This window comes from Magnolia sinica, chromosome 5 (genome assembly GCF_029962835.1).
Source record: "Magnolia sinica isolate HGM2019 chromosome 5, MsV1, whole genome shotgun sequence".
In the NCBI taxonomy this organism is placed as follows: Eukaryota; Viridiplantae; Streptophyta; class Magnoliopsida; order Magnoliales; family Magnoliaceae; genus Magnolia; species Magnolia sinica.
The window spans coordinates 6,184,001-6,204,142 of NC_080577.1; the positions used below are offsets into that span (position 1 = coordinate 6,184,001).

Sequence of the window (20,142 nt, forward strand, 5' to 3'; positions counted from 1 at the left end):
TTCACCCATCATAGACTTTTACTATGGCCATTTTCTGATGGATGCCCCTGGGAAACCAGCTGTATTTTTGAAATACAGGTCATATGCAAGTTGCCCTCTTTAACCTATATAATTATATCCACATGATGACTGTTGGTAAAGATTGTTCAGGTGTTGGATTAGTGCTCATTACACAGCCCATTGCCTGAGTGAGTGTGCGCTCAACTTCTTGCTTAATCCATTTTTCTATTTTTAAAAATAAAACCCATGCTATGGGTAGAAATGGAAGAAAGTTCTATTTATCTACATTTTCCCATCATTTTCAACTACTTTTTTCTTTTACATGAAAAGAAGACATGGACCATTAACCCAACGATTTAGCACATGAAAACTCATTTGGAGCAGCAACTCGAGCAGCAGAAAAGTGTCTGGCGCTCGTTCACTTGGAGAACTTCTGAACAATTCAGCAAGGCAATGGGGCTCACCACACATATAGGGTCCTTTACTGCAGACTGTCTCTCACGGCTGGAACTATTTGAGATGAAATTCAATCCATTGTTGAGTTGCAAAGCATCTGACAGTTTGTACTGTTGACAAATGGGGGAGCTGTGTAACATTAGAGATGTTCTCCCTATCTGCTTGACCCAAAACAAATCAGTGACTCCTACATCTGCCTCATTATCATTCCTCCAAACACCACATGTGAAACCATCAGACCGAGCTGCCGAATTAAATAAAAGAATGCAAGCTATGATGCTTTCCATTGCTTCTGGTGGACATTGTCTCTCTGTATATATTCAACAAGGTCACAAATTTCTTAATCACTATACTCTTCTGAAGACATGGATGCTGTGCCTTCATCTTCATCCCCATTTCCATCACCATCCCCAGACCCATCTCCATCATCCATGCCACCATAACCATCCCCATTCCCACCACCTTCCCCATCCTCATCCCCCTCTTCATCTCCATCCCGATCCCCATCTCCCTCATCGGCCCCTTCATCATCATCCTCTTCACTGTCGTCCATCAACTCCTTTGACTTGCCACTATAGGTATTGACATAGACTGCCCCCCGATCATCATACTCATCCCCAGATGCTTGAACATTGTCATCGGACTCAGACATCCCTGCACTGTTATCTTCGGCCTCATCTGCATACATCCTTCCAGTTCCATCTCTGTCCCACTCCTCCCCTCCGGAACTTCTCGGCGACTCCCCACCTGTATTCTGTTTGGCATTGCTGATGTTGTGGAAACCACTATCCTTTTTTACCACTTTATTCTCTGGTTTCTGTTTCTTCCTGATCGTGCGACGGCCCCGTCTACGTCCCCGTCCTCGTGTACGTGCTCTCTGCACCTGCCCTTGTGCCAACCTGTCACCGTAGCCAGCATTTTCCTTGCTGCATTCTGCTCGTGAGCTGCCACTCCCTCTTTGCCACCTTCCACCACGGCTACGGCCACGACCCCTACCACGGCTGCCACGTCCACGGGTTAGGCTGCGTCCGCTCCCAGGGTCAGCCCAGAAGTCTTCTTGTGGATACTCAACTTGGTCTGGGGTAGCTGATGGTTCCAGATCTTGGATATTCTTAACAACTGCATACTTTGATGGCTGTTTCTGTGCATAATCAGAAGACGCTAATCATGCTTTAAACTTGAAGAGGAACCCAAGGAACACTAATGTAACAAACAAAACACTTCAATTTGATGAAATGCCCCCAGACTTCAGGATGAATCCTTGGCCCTTGGGACTTCCAAAATGACAAGTTTTGCACATTCTATCAGAACAAATTGTCAGGTACTCCCAGAGACTACGAGTTGCATATGCTCCTAGTGAATAGAAGACCAGCCCAGATAATAAATATGGAATTGTCCGGTGCAGCCCACACTTCATGGGCCACCATGCAAGATCACACCCAATTGTATGATCCATCTGAAAATCAGCCTTCTTTTATAGTTTTGGCATCCACTTCAAGCCATGGAAAAATGGCTAAGATTGTCTCATCATTTTGATTCTTTTGACCCATAAGCAATCAATGATCAACCGACCAAATGGATGGTTGCAATTGTTGATGGGACCTATTTCCCACAAACAATCTTCACCATCCATTTTATAGACTACTCATCAGATGATTAGAATAGTAATGACCGGGTGTTTTTGCTCAGTACCCCATGAAGTATGAGCTGGACCTAATGAACACTTCAGATCTATTTTAATTGAATTGTCCATGTTCCCTACACGGACTAGAATTCCTACTGTGCGTGCGTGTGTGTGAGAGAGAGAAATGTCAAAGTGGAATATAGTTACAAAGCTGTTATTGAATCTGTATTGGCTTCATTTATAATCACAAAAGTAGCAAACAATAATCTCTTATTAGCATGCACAAGTTTTTATAAGCAAATCCTATGATAGTTATGTTGCGTAACAGTTAGCAATGTTTTGTAAAATTCAAGTTGATTCTGGTATCAATTTATCATGAAATCTGGATAAATGGTCCGAGTCTGCAAAAAGAAATTAATAAACAGAATGCTACTTACAATGAATTCTCCGGCCTCCTTGTCTTTATGAGACTCTACCTTCTGTTGAAGCATGTAAGAAATGGATGCATCAAATTCCATAAGCCTTAATGCCACAGCAGCTGTGGTCTGAGGTATCCATGGTAGCACAGGAACTGATGCAGGAAGGGTAGCATCATCATCAACAGCATATACTGGTTTAGAGGAACCCAGAAGTTCCTTGGTTGTCTCAAAACTTGAAGACAAGTAGTCCCGTTTTATAGCACCTTCCAACAGAGTCAGGAGCTGCAAGGATACAACATTATACATCATTATCATCTAATTATTTTATTCTAGAGCACTTCCCAACATACTCGGTTAAAGAAGGGATGCTGAGGCATTTGACACTGTGCCCGAATGACTTAAGAAAACAAGCTAAGGCAAACATGTCTAATCCACACAATAAACAGCCAGACATGGAGAAAGTATTTATTGCCATGCAAACATTCAATCAGTAATGCAACATTGCTGCAATGCATTTGAAGTAATGCTTGGCGGGTTGATGGCAAGAATTTAATTAAACAAGAAGACAGAGCATTAAAATTAAGAAACATCATTCACTGGTTAAGCATATGAACAGGAAATGTCTAGAAAATAAAGCATGAACATCATCAAAGCAGCCTCTATTAGATCTGAATCCCTGATCTGGAAAGCAATTTCATGGCCAAGAATTTCTGCTCTTATCACTTTCTATTCTGGATTGGGAACGAAGAGAAGGTAATATTTTAGGAGGATAGTGGATGCTCTAATGTGCCATTGGTGAATTGTTTGAAGATATGCCTGTTATCGCTGTCAGAAAAGGGGTTACTGTGAATCACTTCTTCGAACGGTAGGGAGGTGAGGTTATTTAATGCCCTACTTTTCAGAGCAATTTGAAGGATAGTGAGCTTGCTTATCTTGAGCACCTTTTAGCTTTGGTCCAGGGCGTATAAATCCCTCATTTGGGCTCTGATACAAGATTTTGGGTGATGGATTCAAATGGCAAGATCTCCATCAGCTCGTTTTCTCAACCATTATCTGGGTGCCTCCGCTGTCTATTCTGTGCATTCTCTAGGATTTGAACTGCCCCAGTCACGCTGAACATCAGAAACTTTGCTTAGACTGCCGCTCTTGACAAATAGTCACAATATTCATTTTAGATCACCTCAAGATTAGGCGCTTTGCAATCGCAAACAGATGCAGCTTGTACACCGTGAAGAAGGATCCGTCACATCTGTTGCTCCATCACCCTGTATCGAAGAAACCTTGAGCTGCAGTCTCATCCAAGATTGACATGAAGCGGGCATTTCCTGCCTCAGCTAGGGATGTGATCAAGTGTTGGGCATCCTCAGTATGGGGCCCCCTTGGTAAGATTCTTTGGAATATGGCCGTACTTGCTGGCCTCTGGAGTTTGTGACTGGGAAGAAAAAAGAGTTGTTAAATGCAAACCTCCATCAGTGCAGTTGGTATGCAAGAAGATTTTCAGCCTTCCAATTTCCCAGGCAAAGTTTAATATCAGGCTCTCAGCTTCAAGGGGTTGTTTGCAGTGTTCATAGAAGCAGGGTGGTATTTAATTTTGATGGATGCCATCGAGGAAACTAGGGCTTTCTGGTGTCGGTGACATCCTTGGTGACAGCAATGGTGGAATAATTGTGGATTTTTTTGGCGTCAAATGGGATTAGAGATTCAATTTTGCCGAAGTTGCGGTCTTGATCCAAGCCAGCAGGATTGAGTTGCAGCATGCAATCTGAACTGAGGCAAAGGATCTAGTATCGGATCCTATTATTTGTTTAAAGTGGCTCTAGAACTGCAATCTCGTGGGTCAGCAGCAGACTTATTAGAGGAAGCAGGTGACGTCTGCACGGGCTGGGATGTTTCCTTTATTCATACGTTCTTATGAGACATCTCGCCATATCTGGTGCTAGTAGGGTTAATGTTCATTTTTGTCAAGAGATGATGGGTAGCTTCTTTTTCTCTTTGTTAGTGTTTGTTGTGTTTGTTGCAGCATCTTCGATGAGGATATTGGGCCATCATATAGGGTCTACCAAAGGAGGAGGGCCTAGTCAACAGCCCCAGCTTCGTTACGGATGGACGACATCTATATGGGGCCTAGCAGGCCACTTTGAAGACCCCACGTGCATGGATCGTGCATCTGGAAGACTGCATACTGGGAAGAGGCATGTGGGTTACTATGATAGGAGAATTTGACAATTGGATTTTGACCGTTGGCCTATCTAACAGTCAAATCATCATCTGCATGCCATCGGACTACTGGTCCACTCAGATTTTGGACCACATGGGTCCCTAGTTGTAGGAGTTTTTATTTTTTACATTATTTTGGACATGCTCGATGGTTTGGATTAGGATTTAATAGTTTAGATTCATTATTTTTGAGTTTACACATTTTATTTAGTACTAGGGGCATTATTGTAAATATTGCTTTTTGATACTATAAATAAGACGGGGGACATCCACACCCTAGCCCATGAAATTTGAAGAAAAATGCTATTTCTTTCTCTATTTCTTCTTGCATGAGATTTGCAGGTGAAGTTCTAGACTCTAGAAGGATTAGAGAGAATGTGCGAGGCCTCGAGAGTGATCCAAATCATCCAAACATCCACCCATCGAAACCCTAGGCCGCATGCCCCTTACCCATGGCCGTACACACATGCGCATGCCCACACGCATGAGCGTGTAAGGTTGTCCACATGGGCAGCCACTTCCCCTTTTCTTTTTGATTTGTTTCTCCCATAAAACTGTTAACTCTAATGCCTGATTTCATCCCTTTTAAAACCCAGACCTTAATCTTCCCCTAAACTAATGCAAGGGCATTTTCACACCGGGCTCGAGGAGGGTTCGACCAAGGACCTAAACCATGGATGTGGGGCCTACGGTATGAGATAGAGAGATTAATTCGCCATGCTCAATCAGTTCAAACTTTTCGAGCAAGTGCTTAATTGTCCTGCATCAAATTGGTATCAAAACGGGAGATCTCGTGTTCGAGACTCCTCACCGAGGATGATTAATGCAGGGACATTTTCACACCGGGCTCAAGTGGGGTGGCCTGTGGGATGGGGAGCACACTCGAGGTGGGCAGCCCGCAGAACCCATGTGATTTGGGGCCCCATGTGAGAGAGGTGGCTCGTGTGAGGCGGAACCTATGTGATTTGGGGCCCACAAAGAGGGTTCGGCCGAGAACCTAACCCATGAATGTGGGGCCTAGGCTATGAGATAAAGGGATTAATTTGCCATGCTCTATAAATTCGAGCTTTTAGAGCAAGAGGTTAATTGTCCTGCACCATAAACCCTAACCCTAGGTTTCCTATTTTGAACCTTTAGCCCCAAGTTGTGTTCAAACTTGAAACTAACAATCTAGTTGAGCGTTGGGACTATCCTATGCTAGAACGGGATTCCCATATCTCGTAGGAACCATTCTTTCATAACTTTATATTGATTATGCATGATAGGATGTCAATTTTGGTTAGAACCTGGCTAGTAAAACTGGAATTCTCTAATTTGTGGTAGAGTACATATTTCTTTCATACTTGATTTAACTGTATTAATCTGGAAATTGATCTCATTCATTACTTTGGCTTAGACAACCCTAATCCTGCATCAATCTTGCTGCACGTTTGTTCTCTGTTTTGCCTCTTTTATGTTGGGTATTGGGGCCTTTGTTTCCTAGTCCCTTTTTGTAACTCCTCCGTTGGGATAATTTAATTATCAAAGAAAAAATAAATAAATAAATTGCACAAAAATAGTTTAGAAGCATCAAAAACCTGAAAAAGGTCCTCCACTGATGATGCAGAATGCAGTTTTACACCCCAAGACTTCCGATAGACTTCGGTCCAAAAAGATTGAAGAGCTTCCGGGGGAATAGAAGCCTATAAAAGATTAAAAATAAAAAGATAAATGCAGTAGGCTAAATCAAACACTCTGAACATCTAAATAAGAAAAGAAAAGAAGAGAAGGGTTTAAAGTGTAATGCCTCCCACCTCGATAAAAGCCAGCTGTGCCTTGAGCATTTTTCCCCTAGTGGGAAGGGAAGAATCTGAGCAATGGATATTCCAGGTAGGGTCAACCCTTCTCTTTTCTTCACATTGAGCCACATGTTCACCAAAAGTTACATCAAAACTGTGAAAGGTGTCAAAGGTCTTATGGCAAGAAGGGCAGTGCTTGTCTTTGGAGGAGTATGAATTGTGGCAAAAGTCGCAAGTAACCAACAGCTCTGAGCATCGTTTTTTACCATATTTTAAGGCACATAACATTGATGGGTTAAAGCATTCTTGCCACAGCCATTTCTCAAAATCTTGATATCTCTCCAAGGCGTCACTTTTCTCAGTTTCATTCCTTCCAAGCTCAATTTGGAAAGATGTGGAATTCTCCACTGTATCAGAACTAAGGTCACACACCATACTGCCAGAGTTATCAGTTCCCACAGCACAATCAGGACTGGAAGCAAATTCGATAGTTTCTGCTTTGACAGGAGGTCCAGTTGGGTCCACAGTGTTGGACTGACCTAGGTTCCTTTTTGCAGTGTCTTTGAAGGATGCCTCAATTTTTTGCAACATTGACTGCAAATGGGATTCCCGGATCCCACGTGTATCCAAAGAAGCCAAGAGAGCATCAAATGCCTGCACATGCACTAAATTAACTGAGGAAAAAATAATGAACTCAAAATGCTGATAGCATGTCCAGTGCAAAATTCAAGATCTCTCTAGATCAATTGGCATAATCTAGGAAAGGAAGGGGAGTGGAATAGAGCAAACATGATGACATGAATGCATCTCTGCCTTGAAGATCAAACTACAAGAAAATCAGGCAGAAATTAAGTGTTACTATTAAGAAGGGAATGAAGACAGGTTCATCCCCAGCTTGAGGTCGTGAACCATTAACAATTGTTACTATTAAGCCGACAGGCTTACAGCTGCAGCAAGTGGTTCACTTGCAGCATGAGGTCACAACAACCTCAAGTGGTTTATGGCAGTCATGATACCCTCAAATGTAATGTAGAGGTCAGGAGTTCACACCAAGATTACCCCAAAAAAAGGCAGAAAGATCATACAGGATCAGAATAAGACCTCTGGGGACTTGCTACACCCTGAGGCTCCAAGAGCTCAGGGAAAAAACAAGCTCCAGTACCATGACAATTTTGCAACTTGTGAGGAAGGAGAAAATTTGAAATTTCAGAGCGATGTACAAGATCAAAGTTCACTCACCCAACATACAAAGGTTTTACAACTACCACTAGCTGGGAAACTGACTAAAATATTCTGGGAAAAACAAGCCACGGAGTTTATGAAATACGATGAAACAATCTCTCTATAGTGACATCAGCGTGACTCATTAGAAATATGAAAACTAAAACATACTCGAAAGCATGCATCAAATTAGTACAAATTCACGCAGAGCACTTTGGATGTTTAAAACCAAATTGGATTCATAAATAATTGCACCATAAAAGGACAGACAGATGTGTAAACCAACTAGAAATGCTTGCAGAACAAATACATTTTGTGAGATGCTACCCTTTGAAGTCCTGGAATAACTATTAAACATTTTTAGTAGAAAGTCCACCAAAGACATCTAACTGAAAGGATGTTAAATAATTTTTAGTAGTAAGTCCACCAAAGACATCTAACTGAAAGGATGTTAAATATTCATTCTTATAACTCACTACTTGTGAAGAATACTAAGATGCATGTAGACATGTGATGCAGTTATAGAGAGAGAGAGAGAGAGAGAGAGAGAGAGAGAGAGAGAGTAGCTACCTCCTCTGAATCAATAAGCCTCCAGCAGCCATTTTGAGACTCAAGAAAGATTCTGCCAGAACCGGGATCATTCCTGGAAGAGGATGTAGCAAACTGCCAGTATCGGTTACGCCTTCGATCTTGACCTAGTGGCAGAGACCTGTATACGTACATCTCCTCTGCCTTATGACCAATATAGGATTTTAACTGTGAACGTGACTTTTCTGCTGCATACCCGTGTTGAAATTGCAAATTATCTTGACCTGTAGAGAACTCTTGCCCTAACAAGTTCCTATCAGTGGACATATTATTAAAATAATTCTGAGCATTGTGTGGATCAAGAGAGGTTTCTTGCTTGGCTGCAGGGTTCAGGGATGCCCCATTACCCTTGCTATCTACCCCAAGCAATGGGCTGTGATTGCCCTCAGCGGCAGCACCAGTCACGTTTGTTTCAGTCTTGCCTCCCATAAAAGAGGAATACTGCTTTATTACATACTCTTCTTTCATGCGCCTTTTATCCAGTTGTGCCTCAGCCCACATCTGCTTTTTAAGAGCATTTGCTGCTTCCAAACGTTCCTGCACAAGTCATTAGCTCAAATTACAGATAACAGATTGGAAGAAATAAGCCAATATATCTGATTTAAATGATTACCTCAAGCACCACACGGATTGAATTTCCTTCGATCGCCACACTAATTAAGGCAACAAGGGAATTAAGGCGCTCCTCAACACTAAGATTTGAATATTCTCCTTCCATCAGTCCCTGAACCCATGGTTCCCCAGCATTGCTTTCATCTATCTCTGTGTCATCTTGATCATCATTGCTTGCCTCATGGCGGTTTGAAGCAACATCAAGGGACTGGCCATTGATAGCACCTGAACCGCTAGCATCTTTGGAACCTTCGGAAGGAAATGGAGAGAAACCTTTTCCCACATTACGTAGACCATTTTGAGGAGTTCCTCCAACCTCATCACAGACTGTTTCCCCCTTTTCATTTTGAGAGCTATCTGCTTGAGCACCTTTTATTCCACTTGCATGGAGCACCTTGTTTGGAGTTGCTAGGGTACCTATGTCATCAACTTCAGGATCATCAGCGCCATCACATTCAGAATCTTCATCTCTTTCAATATCCTCAGCATCTTCTGTATCCTTTTCAGCTTCCTCTGAATCTGAAAATCCACTTTCAAATATCTGTATTTTCTCCCTGGCTGCTGATAGTATTGCATCAGCATCCGCAGGGTCCTTTCTGAAAGCAGGACGTACACAATACGTTGAAGGAGCTGTTCTTTCAAAAAGGAGTCCATCCCTTGACAATGCAGCTGCAATAGATGCCTCTGGTGTCTTGCTTGTTGTCAGGTCCCGAAGGCCGGATTTCTTACAACAAACAGAAATAAAATTAGAGCAGAGCAGAGAGAGAAATAAGACTCCACTGTCAGTCAGCAATTACCTGAATCTTGTCTGCAACTTCTAATATTGTTAATCCTTTGCTTCCCTCGAGAGAAAGAACATGAAATGCAGCAAATTTTACTGTTCCAGGTGTCAAGCGATGTCTGGATCTACGTCGATGAGAAAACCCCTTTTCTTGCATCACAGCAACAGCATTTTCAGCAGCAGCACCATTACGTAAAGTAGAAACAATATCTTCACCGTCATGACCCTGCACGCATAAGGAAAATCATCTTATTGGTCATAAAATCATAAATTTACAGATCATCTGGAATTCACATGTAAGTTGCTAAGAAAACAGTACCAAAGCTTCAACATTTGAAAAGAAAGTTACTGCAGCGTTGATCCTAAAAACTAAATAAAACAAGCCAGGAAATTTTAAAACCTTCTTTGTTGCTACATATTTTCAGAACTCTTGTCATCTCATAAGTCAATTTTCATTGCCCAAAATATTTCGATGACATACTTAGAATTCTTTCAAAAAAAAAAAAGAAATGCCCTGTTTATACCTCATTGTCATCACGAAAATAAGCCCGTGGGACACTCCTTTTCTTCAGTTGGGGACCAAATCCTGCAGATAATGCAAACTGTCGCAATATTTCAGGCCATGTCAATGGATTCAAGTGGCGCTGCCAGCTGCGAATATCAAAACCCCATGCATATGCCTGACAATAAGCAAAGATTTACCATGAGGATCTCAACAGGGGACAGAATATAGGACAAAAAACATAATTTGTAGAAAAACAGCATGCAGCTGCAGAATAAACATACCCCTTCAACAATTTGTGGGTGTCCACCTCCAGGATTAGCCGCGCTATTTTGGTTGGCTCCTAATCCAATAGAGGGTGTCCTTGCAACATCTTCAATATCTTTTATTATGGACTTCAGAAGAGCAACATGTATCTCACCCAACAACCTTGGATCCTGAAACAGTATAAAGCAGTTAAACCAGATTATCAAAATTGCTTGGAAGCAGAAAACCGGGAAGGGCAGATCTATGAGCAAAGTTGCAACAGATCTGGTGAAGAACTCACATAGTCATGAAAGGCCTGTACAAACTCATCAAGAGTAAATGGCCAAAGATTGAGAACGTCGGCAAAAGTAACTAGAAACCTCCAAACCTGAAATTACAATCAAAACTATCAAAGGTTTCCCCATGAAAGCAATAAGTAATGTTTGACCTTGGCTGAGACAATCTACTAAAACCAGCTACTGACAAAACAAGAATCAGTCATTGCTTGAGCACATGAGCATGTGTGTAATCCATTATCTAAACCAGAAATACATTCCCTAGGCATGATCAAGAAAAATAAATAACAGAGCTAACAACATAGCCTTTTTGCTTTCTTGGTCTGAATAATATCAGTATTTTCAGAAAGAAAAGACAGCCTTGTTTAAGCAATACAAAAGGCTTAATTAACCATGCAAACAAGGAAATAATGCTGTATCTTTATGCCCCGCATCTCCATCTTTAAAAATCATTGTTTAGGGTGTGTTTGGTTGCACCAAATATCATGAAATTTCATGATATTTTGCACCAAGTTGGGCTAGTTAATCACGAAATTTCATGATATTTCATGGAACCAAGTGCACCCTTTCCTAGAAAAGAAAACATGCAAATAAAAAATGTATAGAAAAAACACACACACACACACACACACACACAAACAAACAAACAATGTATAGGAGAGTGATGCATTCTTTTGAGGAAATTATGTTGTCAGTAATGAAAAAATGATCGACAAGAAGCACATGGAAGATAAACGTAACAGGAAGATACCATAAGAAGGTTGCCAATGTCTTCCTCAGAACTCGTCCATGGCTGAAATGCAAATGGCTTTTTTAACCTTACTGACTTGGGAGGAAATCTAACCAATTTATCTGAAACACCAAAACCTTGTTAGATCTCCGATTAGAAATAAGAACTCTTACACTTTAAGAGAGTAGACTAAAATAAGAAAACAAACTTACAAGGGGTGGAACGTAATTAGCATAAGACACAACTTCATCAACAAGATTTAAGTGAATGCTGTGCTAAAATACAAATTTACCATTAGTGAATTTGCCATCGAAAAAACCACCCATACATGTGAGTGAGTTCAATGGATCATATCCTTCAAAATTTATTTATTTTGTACTTCTTTTTTTCTGTTCTTTTCTTTTCTTTTCTTTTTTTTGAAAGATATTTAACTTTATCTTGTTCCTTGGCGGGAAAGCTGGAATGGAAGCTGTGCGCTTGCATTATTAAACCACTCAATTTTCATGATGCAAGGATACTAACAACCTTTGGCCCCCCAAGTAGCAAAGAAGTAGCCTCTTGCCTTATTAAACCACTCAATTTTCTTAAATCTTAGAGACAACATGCTTTGCCAAATAATTATTTTTTTCTGGTTCCACCACTGAGATGTTTAATATGGTGTCAGATTCACAAGCATTTGCAGACAAGGATTGGTATAGCCCCCAATATAGCAACTAAGTTTTTGAGGCATCATCAAAGCTAGAACAAAACTTACCATGAGATCAAAATTGCAAAGAATTTTCAATTTTCATCAATTACAAAGACAAAGTGATATGCTAATCCACAACCGCCTAGTGGAATTTCTAGGAGGATATCCCATTCCAGGCTTCCCAGTTGAAGCTATGTCATCTACGGAGGTTGAAAGCAGAACTGTGCTTTGCAAAACAACTCAAACATAAAGAAATCATCCATGAAGGGGATTCAATGTGGCTACAAATGTCTTGAACAGCCTCTCCACCCTTTCATACCCAAATAGTACCATCATCAGTAAAACTGCATATTTTCAATGTCTAGGAAGAGAAAGGAACTCCAAGGCCATTTTTTGTCAACGTTGCATGTAATAGAGGCTGATGAGTGGCTTGAGAGCCCCACATCTCTTTGATCTAATATTTTGTGTAAGGACTTGTCTTGTTATTCTTAGGCTGTCAGCCCCTTCTTATGCATTATCCTTTTTTCCTACAAAAAGAATAAGGATCGGTGTGTTGCAGAGGGAGGAACATATTAAACCAAACTTCTAACACAACATAAATCAAATGTTAGGGCACTCAAAAAATGATGACACAAATTTTCTATTTAATGGTTTAAAAAAATGGTTCTTCCAGCCCATGTCTGAAATTTCCATTTGCAAATTTCCACCAAAACAGCTCAAGAAATGGAAATTTCAGATCTAGGGCAGCAATGACCATTTTTTACCATTAAATAGAACATTCGTTATTGAGTGCCCCAGCATTGATTCTGGAGCATTACCGCTTCCGGCCTGTATCGCTTAACAGCCTTGGCCATTACTATTATGTATCGGCCGATATGTAACCGATTTGGCACACCTTGTCGTCCCCAATATGTCCACTTTGTCTCTGCAGTGAGGAGACTGCGGAGCACCTTTTTCATGCATTATGGCTTCTCTAGGATTTGGTGTGGACTCTTCAATAGGTTTTGAGGTTTTCTTGGTGATGCCTGGCAGCATCCAACCTCTTTTCCAAGCTCAAAAGGGGGGTGGGGGGGGGCGTTTAGGTCCTTGGTAATGAGGCCGAGTCCGCTAGGCAGGTTTTCATACAAAGCTAGAAATAGAGCAATATCCTAAGACTCCTACAACAAGATATACGCTGGTTGTAACAGGGTCCTATGATGTTTCTTGGGGGCATGTTTCACTCCTTTCAGCTGGGTGATTCCTCATCACCTCTGCCTTTTTTGTTTGAATTAGTTGGGCCTCTTGCCCATACTTCTTAATAATTTTTTTGCCACTCAAAAAAATAGAAGAAAAAAGAAAACAGTTCAGCAAACTTAATTTGCATAGGCAACAACAAAAGGCCATTACTTATCATAGATACTGGATAAACTTCTGAAGCAAATGGAGGGGATAAGTGAAGCAACATGTACCTCTGAACAAGTCCAAGTGCTGCAGAGTGTCACTGTCAAGGGAAATTATTGAAGGAAGTCCTTTGCTTGACGCAGCCAACTCCATAAGCTCTAAGCGCTCATCCTCAATAAGCTCCATCGATTCTCTGGCAATTCTGCGAGCAGTGGCCCTCTCATTAGCAGCTTTCAGTCTCGCAGCCTCCTTCTCCCTTCGCATTTCTTCTTTCTGCCTCAATTTCTCAATCTGCATTCATGAGGGGGAAATTTGAAGTCCCTAATCCTTGAGAGTGAAACATTTCATTGTTATTTATCATTGGTGAATAATTTATTACAGAAGAAAGTAGCAACACTGTATTTAAATACAATGGATCGGTCATTCCGGATCAGAGGCTTTTGTCTAGCGATGCCCTGTTTTGCAAGGACATCGGCTAATGAATTGGCCTCGCTGGTAACATTTCTAGAGAATGAAATATTTCATAACAGCTGTAGGTTACTGTTGTTGTGAATCTTACCCTCAGACTTTCTTTCTGCAGAAATCTCTCCCTTCGCTCAATTTCACGCCTTTGCTCCCGCTGGAATCGCTCTTCCTCTCGCTGCTTTTCACGCATTAGCCTCTCCTCTTCCTTCCGTCTTTCACGATCATGTTTCTCCATTTCTCTCCGAACTTGCTCCTCCCTCTTAAGATACAAATTTCTGATGTTAGTTTGCAACTAATGCACTTCACAGAATGCATGTACGTGCCCCCACAATGGAGCGACAAAAGCAACAACTTATACAGGCAGTGAAGTTTTCCAATGAATAGCGAAAAAAAAAAAAAGATCAAGAGTGATGAGAAACACCTTTCGCCTCAAGATATCTTGTCTTTCAAGCTCCTTCCTTATCCGTTTTTCATGGGCTTCAACTTCCTTCGCTATTCTTGCATCTTCATTCTGCATTAGCTAAAAACACTTCAACATATGAACTTCTAGACTCCGTTAAGGAAAAAACATAATCCATAAGTTCTTCCCCACAATTATAGATACCTTTCGTTTTCTCTCCATCCGGGAAGCATCTTCCTCATGGAAAATCCTCCTGTCAGATGATACAAATGTATTTTCGAGTCCAACAATTGGGTGAGCACCAAACTGTGCATCAGGTTCAACGGTCATAAGGGAGTTCTTGTGTGGAAGATCATCATACTCAGGCTCTTTCCTGATCAGGTTTTCATGGGTGTCAACTTCCTTTGCTATTCTTACATCTTCACTCTGCATTTGCCAAAACACTTCAAAACATGAAATCCTTACTCTGGTTGGATGAAAAGAGAATCTGTGAGTTCTTATCCACAAAATTATATATACCTTTCGTTTTCTCTCCATTCGTGAAGCATCCTCATTATGGAAAACCCTCCTGTCAGATGATACAAAAGTATTTTCTAGTCCAACAACTGGGTGACCACCAAAATGAGCATCAGTTCCAACACTCGGAAGGGAGTTCTTGTGTGGAACACTGTCATACTCAGTTGGAGCTGAAGAAAATACGTGGCCTTGCCTGCCTTGTTGAGGCAAAAGATTAACACTTGACATCTGACCTTGGAAACCATAACTTTTTGCCACCTGTTCATTTCCATGCCGAAATGACGAAGGCCGGCCACTTGGAGTATCAACTGAAGAGTCATAGAAATGAGATGGAGCAACTCTTTCATATGAATCAGAACGGATACTTGGCTGCTCAGGAAGAAACTGATATTCATGGAGAGCCCTTGGACCAGTTTGAGAATGAACCGCATGAACACTTCCTACAGTAGTAGGCTTCTTTATCCCACCAGATGAACTCGGCACAAAACAATGTTCCATAGCAGGCAGGAGTGATGATGCCTGCCAACGATAACCACAAGTCAGGCCAAGAAAAAACCACTGGCATGCCAATAGAGACTGCATTAAAATTATGCTCTAAATGGAAAAATAACCAACTTTGATTGATGTGGGATCTTGTCTCTCAAATACTTTGCCATCGTAAGGCCGTGAAGATTGCTTTTGCTGCCCTGTAATTGCTGCTCCAGATGAAAACATTGGGGAAATCAGCCACGTGTCTACTTTAAATAGCTTTGCCAAACGATAATGCCCAAATTCAGGTGATAAATACATTTTCCTCACATATGTGTATCCACCGAAACAAGAGAATGTGCTCCCAAATATTCCACCTTTATTAGCAGTGAGCAGAAATTTTATGCTATGCATATTCAAGATCCAATTCTTGCTACCACCCACATTTTAAAGAATGAGTGTGAATCTCATTTCAAAAGGGCAGAGGATTATGCCCACCACTAAAGGACAGTTGAGAGATTGACGAAAAATCTCATATCCAGATGAGAACAGAAGTCACGGAAAAATAATAGAACTACTGTAATAATGAAGATAAAAACAAGTCAAATCCTCAAGGGGTAAAAGCAAGCAAAGTAGAGCCATTAAATAAGATCCATGCAATACTCCATAATTGACACCGTCAAGACCAAGTTTGGGTTGTGGAATGCCACTAGAGCATTCTTTGAGGATCTTTATTTTTATTTTATTTTATTAAGAATATTGACGTCTGTATACTAGCACAAGTTTCTAAATAATATAATATTTATCAATGAAGAAGAAAAATAAATCATAACCAATATCCCTTTGAGCAAATATCCTTGTTGGAAATCCTACAAGTCTTCCATGAGAGACGTATATGCCATATGGCTCTTCACAGTGTGAATCCTGCATTGCATCAGTTCCCAAACTGAAATTATAAAATCACTTCATCTGATCTTCTTCTTTTTTCCCTTTCTTTGATTAATAAATCAGTTCATCTGATCTTTTGTTTTCTTTGATGAATAAATCAGTTCAATTGGTGTCCCAGTTCAACTTGAATATGTTTCTAGAGAACAGGGGCAATGGCGAAGCCTTTAGGAAAAAAAAAAAAAAGGTTAAAAAAATGAATCATATAGCAAAGAACAAGAAGAAAAATATATAAATATTATCATCACCATAGCTTTGTGCCAACTATTACGGGTCGGCTTGCATTACTGCTTGGCAAAGTTTAACAACCAGCTGCCTACCTGACATCAACCCTCTTTTATCCAAGCTTGAAGCTTGGGACCTAAAGGCATATTGCTGCCAAAAGGAGATGTATGGGTTGCTGGGTATGGGCTGCGTATTTATAGAACAAAAAAGGTAACCAAAAACATAACAGGGAAAAACTTACACAGATGTATTTCTTTGTGAATGAGGAAAAAAGCAGAGAAAATTTCCCAAAAATAATGTATCCAGGAAGCATGAATGCCAAACAGTTTCTTTAGAATAATAATAATTTAAAAAAAAAAAAAAGACGAAGAACAAATAGAATAGAAAATAAGCCAGTCGCTCAACACTCAAAAGCAAAACCATTTATGATCAGCCATTCAAAAATTCCATCTTCATATGACAAAGTTTCGTACCAAATGAGGCAATGCTGACCATGCAACTGCCGTTTATTCTCATCCGTGACCTTAAAAAACTAAGTCTTGAATTCTATAACAGTAGTATCAACCTTGAGAACTCACATGTTCCCAATCCCAAGCTACTTAAACACTCTTAATAACATCAATCCTCTACGATCTTTGACAATTCAAAAGAGGAATTTTTATAACCTACTAAAGCTTCAAATAATTTTAGTAGTTTAGCAACTTAGTTTCTGTCCAAAATTTTAAACAAAAAATAAAAAATAAAAAATCCAATATGTTAAATAAACAGCAAACTACAAAACTGCAAGCATCTAAAGAACTCAACCGTTTAATTACCCATCCATTCATCTAATCCAACAATCAAAAAATAAAACGCAAACAACCAGAAACCCATATTAATCAAAACAATTTCTTTATCTACTTAGATAACAAATTAACAATACACAAGAAAACCGCAAAGCAAACATCCAGAAATGGAAGACATGAGCACATCCATACATACATTCATGCAAATACGAATGGATACGTGAATGCATGCAATACCTAGTGGTGCCCCAAATGCATCAGGTGGCAATGGATCAAACTCCACACCGAGAATCGGTCCATCTTCCCTCAACGGCTCCCCAAGCTGCGACTCCACGAAAGCAATCGCCCTGAGCTCCGAAATCGACTGCGGTGGCTCATAATACCTCTTCATCACTGGCAAATCGTTCCCAATCCTCGCCACGGCCGTGGCCGCCCGCGCAACAACCTTTCTCCCATCCACCTGCCTGAAAGGACTCGATGCCGGCCCCGGCCCAAGCTCAACAGCCGACTCCGCCACCGGCGCCATCACCTCATCTCCACCAACCGCCGTCGCAGCCGCCTCCTTCCTCGGCCGCTTCACCGGTGCGACCTTCCGATCCTTCAACCGCCTGTGGCAGAACCACATCTGGAGTTGCCGATCCGTTAGCCCAAGCTTCTTCGAGAGCTCCGCACGCAACGATTCCGACGGGTACGTCTCAACTGGCGGAATTCAACAAACAGCTCCTTCAAAACAAATCCAAGATCCAGAAAAAACCACAAAAAATCAACATAAGAAAGAAAAAATTCCACGGACCGGCATAGGTCTTCTCGAGGAGTTCGAGCTGAGAAGCGGTCTTCATCTTCCGCTTCGTGGATTTGTTATCTCCATCTGGTGGACGCTTCTTCTCTCCATCTGCGATCTCCATAGAAGAAGAAAAAACCCTAGAACAAGAGAGATTGGAAAGGAAGGAAGGAGAAGAGAAAAGGGGGAAATAGAAAGAACAATAGAAGAGAGAATAGAAAGAGGGATTAGGGTTTGGTTTTTATTATATTTGGGATGGGAGGAAAAGGAAAATAGATTGGAGAGATGTGCGGTGAGATTTGATTTTGAGAAGGAATGAGAGAATAAAAATAAAAATAATAATAATAATAATAATAGTAGGGAGAGGAGTCATAAAAGGAAATCGAGAAGAGGAAAGAGAAAAAGGAGAGATTGAGAAAGGGATACGAACAGTCGTTCAATTCCATCTCAAAACGTTACGTGATGTAATGTAGCGTTGTAAATTTTTTTCCGCGGCGTGTTTATTTTTTTCTTTTTGTTTTTTTTTTTTTTTTAAGATGCTTTGAAATCTCGGAAGAGGATTCGTGGGTTTTTTTTTCTTTTTTCTTTTTTTTTCTTTTCGTTCGAAGATCTTTGGTGAGAGAGAGTCGGGGTTGGGTGGGTTTGAGTCTTCGGTGGAAATCCAAGCCCCTCGTTTTTCGGGGTTTGAGTCTTGGGTACGAGCGATCGTGTTGATATTCGTGTTCGTCTTGTATGTGGGGCCCACCTCTCTCTCTCTCTCTTTCTCTCTCTTTCTTTCTTTCTTTCTGACTCTGCCTATCTATCTCTCTCCATGTGTATGTTATGGCCACGTGTTTCAGCGCGCGGCATCTATGGGACAGGATAAAGATCCGGTGCGAAGCATGCGTAACGGAACTTCTGCATGTTTGATCGGACGATTTCCGTGTAAAGGTCATGGGAAGTAGGACCCGCTTATATTTCTTGATTCCCAAGATGGAATGGGGCCGGCTTTGCAAGGACATATATCTGGGACCCGAAATACTGCAGCAAGGAAGCCAGAGCAACGTAAAGCTGTGAGGCCTACGTGTGTACTTGATATCCAATCCGTCCACCCTCTTCTCCCGCTCATGTTAGCAAAAATGGGCCAATCCAAAACTTAAGTGGCTCATGCCACAGGTGAAATGTAAGGATGTGGACGTCTACCATTGGAACATCTTGGGGCCCACCATGGGCCCACCATATTTTTTTCTTGAAGCTGATATTTGGCTTTAACCTTCATCCTAGTGCACTCACCTTGTGAACGGGTTGGATGGCAGATAAAAAAATACGGTGGGCCCAAAAAAGTTTCAGTGGTGGCGATTCCTATCCCCACTTTTCCCTGCAGTATGGCCCACTTGGGTTTTAAAGCGGCCTGATTTTGGGTTACTTAACAACATGACCTGGGCCAAATGACGGACGGACTGGATGTCACGAGAACACATCAAGGTGGACACCACAGAGCGTTAGTTGCACGAACTCCAGAAAATTAGCATCCCACGTGTTGAAGCTCCACTGTTGGTGTTGCACGATTGATGTTTTCTCGTTACTCGTGCACGTACTCACTCAAATAAAAAATGTTCAGCACACGTGTAACTTATGCAAATAGCATGTGCCAAATCTGGCACGTTATGAACGAGATGGGCCCGTCTGTCATCACATGATCGAGAAATCAGACCAGTCGAGTCATTGGAGGGGCCACGTGCGTATGCAACTAAGTTTCTTCAAAGAAAAACAACGGACGGTCCATATTCCGCAGCTCGTATTTCCCAGTCGATAAGTGGACCATCCTAATGTTTCGGCAGGACCATCTGTATGGTGGGATTCAAACGTTGAACAGCTCAGATTTCCCGCATGAGTTATGGGTTAGTAGTAGCAGTTTGGCGCTTGCAGATTGCTTATAGAGCCATGCGCAACGTTGACAAAAGTCTCGCGTTACGTTGTTCTAGCGGAACGCCGATTGGGTCCTATGCCCTCCCGTTTCCAGCTGGCAACGGGCAAGAG

At 41.4% G+C, this 20,142-nt stretch overlaps 1 protein-coding gene across 4 annotated transcripts; it reads right to left on the minus strand.

The window, feature by feature from the left end:
* Positions 1 to 205: 205 nt before the first annotated feature.
* On the minus strand, positions 206 to 18,912 carry LOC131245264 (homeobox-DDT domain protein RLT2-like). 4 transcript variants are annotated; one of them, XM_058244600.1, is made up of 19 exons: positions 18,136 to 18,912; positions 17,580 to 18,041; positions 15,535 to 15,614; positions 14,923 to 15,438; positions 14,608 to 14,829; positions 14,425 to 14,514; positions 14,098 to 14,262; positions 13,607 to 13,829; positions 11,492 to 11,592; positions 10,746 to 10,832; positions 10,483 to 10,635; positions 10,221 to 10,376; positions 9,713 to 9,922; positions 8,917 to 9,639; positions 8,286 to 8,840; positions 6,510 to 7,148; positions 6,294 to 6,398; positions 2,518 to 2,781; positions 206 to 1,597 (listed from the first exon to the last, which is right to left on the minus strand). In XM_058244600.1, exons 1-19 carry the CDS (start codon positions 18,245 to 18,247, stop codon positions 797 to 799), a joined length of 5,664 nt encoding a protein of 1,887 aa, XP_058100583.1. In that variant the 5' UTR covers positions 18,248 to 18,912; the 3' UTR covers positions 206 to 796. The 4 variants fall into 4 exon arrangements, with proteins under 4 accessions (XP_058100583.1, XP_058100582.1, XP_058100581.1 ...); XM_058244599.1 differs by having other exon boundaries at positions 206 to 1,591; positions 14,425 to 14,523; XM_058244598.1 differs by having other exon boundaries at positions 14,425 to 14,523.
* Positions 18,913 to 20,142: the final 1,230 nt, after the last annotated feature.